The sequence below is a fragment of the Panulirus ornatus genome, chromosome 28, assembly GCF_036320965.1.
Source record: "Panulirus ornatus isolate Po-2019 chromosome 28, ASM3632096v1, whole genome shotgun sequence".
Lineage (NCBI taxonomy): Eukaryota > Metazoa > Arthropoda > Malacostraca > Decapoda > Palinuridae > Panulirus > Panulirus ornatus.
The window spans coordinates 22378466-22390854 of record NC_092251.1 but is presented as its reverse complement, the minus strand read 5'-3'; the positions used below and the strand labels follow the sequence as shown (position 1 = coordinate 22390854).

General features: G+C 38.7%; 1 protein-coding gene across 4 annotated transcripts in view; it reads right to left on the bottom strand.

Moving 5' to 3' along the window:
* Positions 1–4969: 4969 nt before the first annotated feature.
* Positions 4970–12389, bottom strand: part of LOC139757898 (uncharacterized) — a 294010-nt gene continuing 286590 nt past the window's right edge. For all 4 annotated transcript variants that reach the window (XM_071678833.1, XM_071678831.1, XM_071678834.1 and 1 more), the window contains one exon: positions 4970–10525. In XM_071678833.1, the coding sequence (XP_071534934.1) occupies positions 9389–10525 (1137 nt within the window). In that variant the 3' untranslated portion in view covers positions 4970–9388. The remainder of the gene's footprint in view (positions 10526–12389) is intronic.

The following is a 12389-nucleotide window of genomic DNA, read 5'->3' as shown; positions in this document are numbered from 1 at the left end:
CACCCACATATACGTGTATATACATGAACGCCCATACACGTGTATATACATGAACGCCCATACACGAGCATATACATACATATACATTTCAACGTACACATATATATACATATAGACATATACATATATACACACGCACATATTCATATTTGCTGCTTTCATCCATTCTCGTCGCCACCCCGCCACACATGAAATAGCATCCTCCCCACCAAGCGAGGTAGCGCCAGGAAAAGACAAAACAGGCCACATTCGTTCACACTTAGTCTCTAGCTGTCATGTGTAATGCGCCGAAACCACAGCTCCCTTTCCACATCCAGGCCTCACAAAACTTTCCATGGTTTACCCCAGACGCTTCACATACCCTGGTTCAATCCATTGACAGCACGTCGACCCCGGTATACCACATCGTTCCAATTCACTCTCCTGCATGTTCAGGCCCCGATCGCTCAAAATCTTTTTCACTCCATCCTTCCACCTCCAATTTGGTCTCCCACTTTTCCTCGTTCCCTCCACCTATGACATACATATCCTCTTTGTCAATCTTTCCTCACTCATTCTCTCCATGTGACCAAACCATTTCAATACACCCTCTACTGCTCTCTCAACCACACTCTTTTTATTTCACACATCTCTCTTACCCTTTCATTATTTACTCGGTCAAACCACCTCACACCACATATTGTCCTCAAACATCTCATTTCCAATACATCCACCCTCTCCACACAACTCTATCTATAGCCCACACCTTGCAACCACATGACATTGTTGGAACCACTATTTCTTCAAACATACCCATTTTTGCTTTCCGAGATAATGTTCTTGCCTTCCACACATTTTTCAATGCTCCAGAACCTTCGCCCCCCCCCCCCCCCCCCCAACCCTGTGACTCACTTCAGCTTCCAAGGTTCCATCCACTGCCAAATCCACTCCCAGAGATCTAAAACACTTCACTTCCTCCAGTTTTTGTCCATTCAGACTTACCTCAAACATCATGATACTACAATATCTCTATCTACAACTGAATGACAAAATTATCTGATCATTGTTTTAGTCAATAGGGCAGCCAAAGTCTCGTGTGTGCAAGAGGAAGGCACTGGATTCTTGCCCGGCACCGACGCTATACTGATGTTGGTGTTTTTAGCTAGGCTGTATCATTGTCAACTGAGGGAACATAGCATTTCAGCAAGAAAAATCTCACGCCTCAAATGAGTGCATCATGTGTCTGTGGTGCAGACTTGAAGCTGCAGGAGCTGCTAGATTACTGAAAAAAAGGATCCTAGGATCACATAAACCCCACAGATCTCTATAATTACCTATTTGTACTGTCTAGGGAGGTAACTTTATGCTCGTGAGGCCCTTACTTTTGAACATTCTCTACTATCATATAACTTGTTAGATATCTGTATGCTGTCTGCATTAACCACATTCTCAGTTGTTTTTATCCATTTAATGAAGAATCTTATACTGTAAAAGTACTCCACATATTTCTTAAAATTCTTGTTCAATTTTGTGTTATGTCCTCTTTTTTCCTATATATCTCCAAGAATTTATCACTGTCCACATCATGCTCATTTCAAAAAACTTAATGGTTGTGATCAGGTCACTATTACTTTCTTCCAGGGTGGGGAAACTTTAGGCGTATAGCCTTTCCGTTACTGAAATCTCAATTCTCACACCTTGTTGCCCTCCTGTGGACCTAATGTATTAGTTTTTTGTTTTTTCTCACACTGCTTCATATGCCCTGGGTCAGCCTGTTCTCAACACATCGCCCCTCTTTGTACAATATTGCTCCAGTTCGCTCAATACCATGCATGCCTCACACTTTATTAGAACAGTGGAGGGAAGGTTGAACTACATTAGTTGGAGAGGTCTTAGTTAAGAACCAGAGATATTTATTAATGGAAGTCAAACCAGCACTTTTTTTTTCTTCATAGGATGGTGTGCTTTGTAGTGGTTCCAGAGACACATGAAAGTGGAGTGAGATTCAAGGGAAGGTAATAGTTTCATGGCCTGTTACTCTCTGTTCTGTTTGATAGGCATCAAAGCAGTTTTGATGAAACCATGACTGGGGGGAGAAATATTTTGCAGACGAGACATAAGATTTCATTCTAGCCAAGATAACCTTCACTATGCATTCAGCAGAATGTGAAGTATTCTAGCTAGCAAAGCATTACCTGTCTGAGGGGAAAATCCATAAAGCTGTTGTGCACAAATGACTATTTTCTCCCAAAGTGCCATAGTTGGTGTTCCAAAGGGGGATGGAGGGTGAGCCATAGGTTCAGGTTTATCAAGACAATATGTACATTTTAAGTTCCATGCATAGATACAGTGCAAGTTTGTGCAGGACAGCATAGCACGTGTGCCACTGGGAAGGGTGCAGGGTGAGTGGTTCTCAGTGAAAGAGAGTCTGCATCTAGGACACTTGATATCACATGATTATCTAATCTATCAATGTTTGGGGTGGTGAGGGAGGTGAATACTTTTTTTTTTTTTTAAGGGGGTGGATTTCTGACATACTGGTATCTAGAAGGTGATTGGTTGCTGTTTGCAGATGATATGGCTATGGTGACAGACTGAAGAGAGAAGCTCCAGAATCAGGTTGTTAGTGAGAAGGGAGAGAGTTGAGAATAAAAAATAAAAATAAAAAATGTCATGAGATGCAGCAGGGAGATGAGACAAAATGGTTTGAAAGGAAGTCAAAATGGGGTATACCTGTAGGAAAGGAGTGCATTTGATACCTGGAAGTGGATTTGACTGCAAATGTAACTGTGTAGGTTGAAGGGAATTCTAGGGAGGGGAAGAAGGGGCTTAAGTAGTGAATACATTCAGGAATGTGTGAAAGGAGAAGTCATTTAAGGAAAAGTTGGGTACATTAATATCATAGTTGTTCCAACAGTTGTGTATGGATGTAGGGCTTAGGCACTGAATACAAAAGAAAAGTGTTGAGACAGGTTAAAAATGAAATGCCTGAAGACAATATATGGTATGACATGATCAGTAGGTATGCAGCCAACGATCAGTGAGGTACATTACCAGTACTACTCGTCTGGGTATCAGGAGGACAAGTGACAGCTGCATAGTGAGCCATAACATCAGTGTTGTCAAACTGCACTCTTCTGACCCAGGTAGCTGTTTTTTCTTTCTGCCTCACTCACATGTGGATTACTGGCATTCTATTTACAAACACAATCTCTTCTTGTCATACATAACACTTGACAGCACTTAACTCACACAGCTCATTCTTCATCACTGTAGATGTCTTGCGGCGAGTGCTATGTGCTAACCCTGCCTTTTGGCAAAATGGTAGGAGCAATAGGTAGTAGTAGTAGGTAGGAGCATTTGTCAGAGCTATAAGTAGAAAAATTTTCTAGAAGTAGTTGGTAAGAGTATTGGGCAGGAGCATTAGAGAGAAGCAGTCGGTAGGAATATTAGGTAGGAACCTCTGGAAACACTGCGCTAGACTTGCCCTCTGCCAGTGGCCTGTTAAGGGTGAGGCGTTAAAGGGTAAGAAGCAGCAGTGGAGTTCACCTGTTATGAAGACTGTTGCCATGGCTACCCTCTTGAGGGAGTAGGGTGTATTGGAATAGTTTGGATATATGGAGAGGATGAATGAAGAGACTGAATATGAGAAAACAGTCACAAGTGGAGGAAAAGGGGAGAGAAATGGAAGGATGGAGTGTAAAAGGCTCTGAGCTCCTGGGGCCTAATCATCTAAGAAAAAAAGAAGTGTTCTTGGGCCAGAATGGATTGGAGTATTTTGGTATATAGGTGGCAGTGTGCTGAAATAAGGCATGCGATGGCAAACAAGAGTGAAAACACTAATTATTAAGTTATTCTATAAATTCATAAAGAGGAAAAGTCTGTAGATTAAGTTTAAATTCATTTACCCTACTGTGAGGCTTCCTTAGTATAAACTATGTAACAAGAATCTGGATAACTTAAAAATGTGGTAACTGCCTGGTCCCAGCATTGGTAAATATGAGAAATTCCATTGCATGAGTTAGGTAAAAGGAAGGGAGCAACAAAGAGGGGGGTGAAAGGACAGTTAAGGAGTATGTTGCTGAGATGGGTGTAACTGGTGGTGGAATGTTTGGTATATGCATGACTGTTGTTGCAAAGGGAAGAGCATACATTTACCTTTACACTGGAGTGGAAGGGGGTGTGTTGAATTTAGAAAGAAAAATAGTTGTTGTGGGTTTGTACGAAGAAAAAATATTAATTGGAATGCTAATCAAACCTAAGATTGGTGCATGTGTGAAAGCTCAGATAGATTCTGGTATATCAAATGAATCATCAGAAGTTGAAGAGGTTAAGTGTAACAAAAGAATATATATATATGTATATTTTTGGGGTGCGTTCATGTTGGATGGTGGTATATGAAGGAGATTCAAACCAAGGTACTGGAGTATTGAAAAGCTGAAAGATTGTTAGGATATCAGTGAATATGAGAATTAGAAATCAGCATTAGATTTGATATTTTCTTTGTCAAAATGAAGCAATTCATGCTAGTGTATACTGGGAACTATGAACAAGTAACAAAACAAAATGATCAGTAGGGTGGAAGCTTTTCTAATAGTTTTCCTAAAGAAGTGGACATCAGTTAGGAAAGAGTATGTTTCAAGGAATGAGGAATTATGAGTGGTGTAATAGTACAAATGAATCAATGACATAAGATGCAAAGTAGGTCTGTGAAAAAAGACCTGGATGTTTTAGCAACTTGAAAGCTGCAAGAGACCATATGGTAATTGACACAGATGAGGCAGAATGAAGGAATGATCATATGTTGAGCGAAGAATTTGCTGAAATATGCAGAATCCATGATGTAAGGATTATGTTGTGAACTACTATTGCATAACAAGACATGATATATAGACAGGTAGATAAATATTCTACACTGCTATGATATCTTGGCAACCAGGAGTTTTCTCATTATTGTACTAATTTGTGGATCTTATGTGGGATTTAAACATTTTCATTAATAATAGGCTTTATTCTTGTTAAAAAACTATAACACACTTATTTACAGTTTTAAAGTCATAATATACATATATATACATTATATGGCACACTCAATGACTAATAGAATGCTGAAAATATGACTTTACAGATGAAATGTTGCAGGACACACACATAGCTTTTGGAAGACAAGTCTATTGCAACACAAGGTGATATGATACTGAGGTTTAAATAATTCACATTCTCTTTAATTTTCTAATAATGTTAGAATACTGTTTTCCATTTATGCACATAGTGAGGTGCACCTCATGCCTACTGGTGATGATTAACAGTAAAACAATCAGTTTAAGGCCTCTTTAGTATCTCATGACTCTCAAATTGAGAGGAAGGTCTTGTAAAACTAGAATCCTATTATCTGAGCAGGAATACTTTTACTAATATTTCTAGTAACAAAAAATGTCCTAATCCTCAAAACTTAAACTAATCATGTTTATAAGTATCCTGAACACAAGTGAACATATGGACCTAATACACTTTTCTGAAGTGGGATGAAAATGGTGAAAGCAATGAGTCAAAAAGTAAATGGTACCTATGCAGGATTTCTATTTACATCACTTTTCAAAGAAAAGTAAAGCTATCTGTTACCAATAACACAATGCTTATAAATAAGACATGAAAATGCAAATATAAGGAACAGTATTTTACAATTAAATATTGGAGGAATATAACATTTGTTAAAGCTTTGTAAAAATGGACAATTACCATAAAGCACAGCATGCTCCTAATGAGCTTTCATCAGCAATAATTAGGTGGCTGACACCTATTTAACAGATAATCACTTCTGTTGAAGTACCAGAGTATACATTAGTTCCTTATGATTTCAACAAGTACACTATAAATCCTTATGTGCACATTTAAACAGGTCTTTCTGAACATTTTACTATTAACAACCATCACTCTCATTGTCCAGAAGACATGCACTTCCACTGGATACCCATGAAGTTTATATCACCTACAGAGTAAACCTCTTTTAACAATTCATACATTCAAATAACATCATAACAATCCAATAGTCACATTCGCTGAACTGGATTGGAATGAAGATCTGGTAAAATAATTACAACAAACATTTCCTTAAATCCTAAGCAGCAAAACCTTAGCTGTTTCCAGATCAGTATGTAAGACTTTATGCCAGTACTGTAGCACAAAGCAGATTCTTACAGCAAATTAACATTCACTGACATTTCATAATGACTCAGCCTCACTAAAGATGTCCTCTTGCTTGCGGTATAACCACTTGCAGATGGAGTGCAGTACACCACATGCGGATATGATTCACAATAGCAAATTTGAAACTACTCAGGATTTTTTTTTTCAGCACACTGCATTTCATTGATATTCATTTTATCAAAATTATTCTGTTATTGGTATGAAATTGAAATTTCATATATAATTTCTGTACGAAGACCAGCCATTTGAGGACTGACTTATCATACCTCCCTCATTCCTCAAAGAGCTAAGCTGTGGCATTCTCTTCCTCCTTTTATTTCTCTTTTTGTATAACCTTTCTACCTGTAAGAGTCAGGTCTACACACACCTGCAGAGCCCTGATAAAATTCTATATTCTCTTTCTCTTGCCTTTTTCCTTTTCCCTGAGATGGCCTATGACTGAGGCATGTTTCTATCCATGCCATGTTGGTCACTAAGAGAAAAATATTGATTTAAACTTGAGAACAAACTGTATATATAGATACTGCTCTTGAATTTTTCTGTAACATATTCTTTTTCCCCACTCATGTTGGAGCCTTCTTTAAATATATCTTATTCCCCATTCCTACTCATTCACATGTCTGAAACTCATTAGAGTAAGATTAAGAAGGAATGAAAGTAAGCTACAAGGATGAGTACAAGAATGTGTATGGGGATTCAAGTATGATGGAGTGATCAGAGATTTGTTTTGAATGGTTGGGATGTGTGGTTTGCTTGAGCTATCCTGCTATATATCATGGAACAGCTTATGAAGTACAAAAAAAGGAAGTAATTCTTACGGGACAAGTTAACTTCATGTATATTATGAACATGAAAATTTTTTCTACCATTAGCAAGATTTTACTCCATTCTTTTTCACATAGCGATTCAATTTTTTTCATTACATCTACTGTACAGTTCAAATCACTTGTCTGTCATTTACATTCAGGGCGTATCTATCTTAAAACCATTTCCCTGATAGAAAGGTAAAAGTTTATTATGAGTGATGTGTAAAAAAAAAAAAAAAAAAAAAATTCTGCTTGCATCATATAGCTTCAATAAAGGTGTTTGCGATGCAAAGCCGTTTCCTGTGGGGCAGGATGGCGCCAGGAATGATTGAAGGTAAGCAAGTATGAATATGTACATGTGTATGTATGTATATGTGTATAAGTTGATATGCATATGTATGTATATATGCATGTATGGGTGTTTATGTATATATGTATAGGTATATGAGTGGATGGGCCATTCTTCATCTGTTTCCTGGCGCTACCTCGCTGATGCGGGAAACAGCAATCAAGTATAATAAAAATATATTTATGTTTATTCTATTTTGCTTTGTCGCTGTCTCCCGCGTTAGCGAGGTAGGGCAAGGAAACAGATGAAAGAATGGCCTAACCCGCCCACATACACATGTATATACATACATGTCCACTTTAATATGCAGTGCTGAAAAAATCTTAAAGATTCTTGCCTTTTTTTTTACATTTCATTATCTTTACAATACATAAATGAAAAGGTAAAGAATGGAGTAGCCTGTTGAGTTAGGCTATGGATGGTACACTATGAATGACAGCAGAGGTTGGATGTTGCAACTGAGGCTACTGTTCATTTGTTCCTAACATTGTTTCACTAAGGCAAAAAAGGCAACTGGGTATAGAAGACTATAACTGTTATAATGGTGGAGTTGCTCCTTTCAACTTCAAAATTTAAAGTTTATACCATGAAAATAATGTGTACATGGAGAGCACAATCAATCACATCAAATACATGCACCATTTTCTTTGGAATGTAACAGACTGTTATCTACAAAATGCCAGAATAATTTACGAGTGATTCACCTGAGGTATGATAGAACTCTACTAGTTAAGGCATAAACTGAATGTTTTCATTGACATCTAATTCACTGAATGTTGTCGTTAGATGACAGACATTCTCTAATGATCATGGAAACATAATTATAGGAACATGTATTGCAAATAACCTTATACAAATTTTTAGTATACTGCTTGCCCAGCTGAGCTGGACCTAGTTTCATCATACAAGCTTGAGCAGTAAAGTTTCACCTTTTAATCAAAGTTGATCTTGTTGACCGCAACTGACCCTAAACCTTCCATCAAGCGACCTGAAACCGCCAATCACTGAAACCACATGTATATTTTCTGGAATACTTAATGAGTGGTTAAATGGGTACCAATGACATATTGAAATTTCACTCATCTGCTAAGGATTACTGTAATTTTAACTGAATCTTCAATATGAGTTTATCTAATTAATTAGCATGTGCATCATAATCTGAAACAAAACCAATACAAAACCAGGAGTGTATGAATTAAGAACTATAACCGTTAAGTAACCTGCACTTAAATGTTTTGCATTTATTACACATTTAATTATGAAAATAAGTATCTAAAAACAGTATTTTCTATATCTTTCTGTTAATCTTAGCCAGCTATCTTTTACTCTTGTTATAATCCGTAGCATAAAATCTTTTTGGTAAGAACATTAACCATTACTATAGTAGATACTAAAGGACATGTGTGATAATTACACTACGATGATGTTCCATAATTAGTTAGAGAACATAAATTTTTTTTAAAGCTGTATAATGGTGCATAAACACAGAAAAATTCCTTTAATACACTGCAAGGCAAATTCTTCAAATGATTAATACATTCTCTCATTAAATGTAGGAGCAGTACTTACTTCTGATAAACATGTGAGAACTGTCTGGAATACCTTTTTTTCCTAGTCTTGGATTTTCAACCTTAACTTGGTTCCATATATTCTGTGACTCTGCCAGTTCAACACATAAAGCTATTAATATATGGCTCTGGAGTTTCATCACCTTTATATAACCAACTAATCCCACATACACAACAGCAAATTGGGCATAATATTTTCACAATTCAATTCACACACACATACAGACACACAAAAAAAATTAACACATGATATTTTCAATATATATCTCTAATTTAAAAACCACATTTCCCCTCAACAGATGTATGGCACTATGGTTGCTGCCTCATTAAGACCAAGATAATTCATCCCTTGGTCACTTGCATGCAACCAGGTACTCTGCAGTACATGCCTGACTATTAGCGGACTAGAAATGAATATGTAGGTTTGGGTATTCCTACCTTAGTATATTCAAGAAAGACAGAAGTGTCTTTAAATAAAACTAAACAGGAGTAGTGGTTTCTGGAGTATCTGCAGGTAAGGGATCAAGACTGAGAGATGGGGTTGGTACATCTCCAGTATAAAGAAAATACTTCCCAGATTTCTGAGTTCGTGGGTCCCATCGCCAAGGAACACCGCCACCCCTCCACACTCTCCTTGCAATGACATAAAGAGTGACAACTAAAGCAAGTCCTGGTAATGTGAACAAGAGGGTTAGCAGAGGTCCCATTCCTATACCTTGATCTTTGTAAGGTGTAAAGGTAATGATAGGTGTGCAGATAGAAAAGTCATGATGGAGTGCCACAGTAACGTTCTCAGCACTCTTCAGATGATGTTCTAGATGGCTTAAGTCATGAGTAATGTCAGGAACATCAGGATCAGCACATGCCACATACTGTCCAGCAGCCAATGCTGGGAACTCATGCCTAGCATCAGAGCAATTGAGTTGCCTTGTTGCTGCAACTCTACGCCCTGCTACAATAGCGAGTGTGTAAGTACATGGCCCATCTCCTTCATCCACTCGTGTATGTACAACCAATACTCCACCAACTCCTCCAGCAGTGAGGCTAGTCACATGCGGCAAATGGGTAGCTCCCTTGTGATTGGGTAATCCATAGGGAGCGGCAGTTAGTAAGAGAGGTTCAGAGCAACCTGGCAAAAATGCTTCTTGATCACCTGTACCTTTTTCTAACAACACAAGACAATACCGATAAGTAGCACCAGGCATTAGGGCTTCCCCAGGCACTGTCACTCTCACTTGATGAGGATCATGTACACCCTCTGAGGTACAATTAGCAGCCACTTTCTCTGCTAGCACATGATAGGAATCAGGTGTACCCTTTAGCACCTCATAAACAAGGACAGCCTCACATGAGTAAGGGATTGCTCTTTCATCTACTTGCCATATGAGCTCTACTCCCAGTTGTGATTTCTTGTCCAAGTCCCCATCATTCCAGTGGGGATCACCTTTTTGTACCCAGTGTGCTACTTGTAAGCTGATCTCTGCATCAGAAAGTCTTATTTCTGGAGTGTCCTCAGGTGAGGCATCATCATGGTAGTAATCATGATAATAGTCATGGTAATAGTCATGATATGATGTCTCCTCAGAACAGACAAGTTGAGACTCCTTCAGTTCAACCTGTGGGAAAACAGATATATTAGTTGTAGGTTATACAAATCACCACACAATTCTAATGCAATCTTTGCAGTACATAGTGGTGCAACTATTGTTGGTAAGTGGCAGCCACATCAACAGCAAAGCATTCTAGATGGTCTGGCCCACACATTTTCACATGACATACCTTACCTTAGCTTGCTGCCCCAGAATCCCCACTTAGAACTCCAACAGAACTCATGAAGCCTGCCACATCCATCTAATGGAACCATGGGTCATGGAGTTTGGTGATGTGTACATATCTATGTGAGGTGAATGCAGGACAATTTAGGATTAAATGTTTTGTGTCTTCAGTATGAAAGTCACATCATGGGCGAAGGTGGGGTCTTGTGATGTTGCCCTGGTGTTTTTAATGTTGTAGAAATGGGTGATATGCAGAGCACAGACAAAAACGTGTAACTCACAGATCTCTGTTTTGGATGAGGTGGTGTGCAAAGTGAGAGGGTTAGGGAGAATGATTTGGTAAACAAAGAAGAGGTAGTAAAAGCTTTGCGGAAGATGAAAGCTGGCAAGGCAGCGGGTTTGGATGGTATTGCAGTGGAATTTATTAAAAAAGGGAGTGATTGTGTTGTTGACTGGTTGGTAAGGATATTTAATGTATGTATGACTTATGGTGAGGTGCCTGAGGATTGGCGGAATGCATGCATAGTGCCATTGTAGGAAGGCAAAGGGGATAAAGGTGAGTGCTCAAATTACAGAGGTATAAGTTTATTGAGTATTCCTGGGAAATTATATGGGAGGGTATTGATTGAGAGGGTGAAGGCATGTACAGAGCATCAGATTGGGAAGAGCAGTGTGGTTTCAGAAGTGGTAGAGGATGTGTGGATCAGGTGTTTGCTTTGAAGAATGTATGTGAGAAATACTTAGAAAAGCAAATGGATTTGTATGTAGCTTTTATGGATCTGGAGAAGGCACATGATAGAGTTGTTAGAGATGCTCTGTGGAAGGTATTAAGAATATATGGTGTGGTAGGCAAGTTGTTAGAAGCAGTGAAAAGTTCTTATTGAAGATGCAAGGCTTGTGTATGAGTAAGAAGAGAGGAAAGTGACTGGTTCTCAGTGAATGTTGGTTTGTGGCAGGGGTGCATGATGTCTCCATGATTGTTTAATTTGTTTATGGATGGGTTGTTAGGGAGATAAATGCAAGAGTTTTGGAGAGAGGAGCAAGTATGCAGTCTGTTGTGGATGAGAGAGCTTGGAATGTGAGTCAGTTGTTGTTCGCTGATGATACAGTGCTGATGGCTGATCCGGGTGAGATACTGCAGAAGCTGGTGACAGAATTTGGTAAAGTGTAACAAAGAAGAAAGCTGAGAGTAAATGTGAATAACAGCAAGATTATTAAGTACAGCAGGATTTAGGGACAAGTCATTGGGAGGTAAGTTTGAATGGAGAAAAACTGGAGGAAGTGAAGTGTTTTAGGTATCTGGGAGTGGATTTGGCAGCAGATGGAACCATGGTAGCAGAAGTGAGTCACAGGGTGGGGGAGGGAGCGAAAGTTCTGGGAGCAGCGAAGAAAGTGTGGAAGGTGAGAACATTATCTAGGAAAGCAAAAATGGGTATGTTTGAAGGAATAGTGGTTCCAACTATGTTATATGGTTGTGAGGCGTGGGCTATAGATAGAGTTGTGTGGAGGAGGGTGGATGTATTGGAAATGAGATGTTTGAGGACAACATGTGGTGTGAGGTGGTTTGATCGAGTAAGTAATGAAAGGGTAAGAGAGATGCGTGGTAATAAAAAGAGTGTGGTTGAGAGAGCAGAAGAGGGTGTATTGAAATGGTTTGGTCACATGGAGAGAATTAGAGAGGAAAGATTGACAAAGAGGATATATG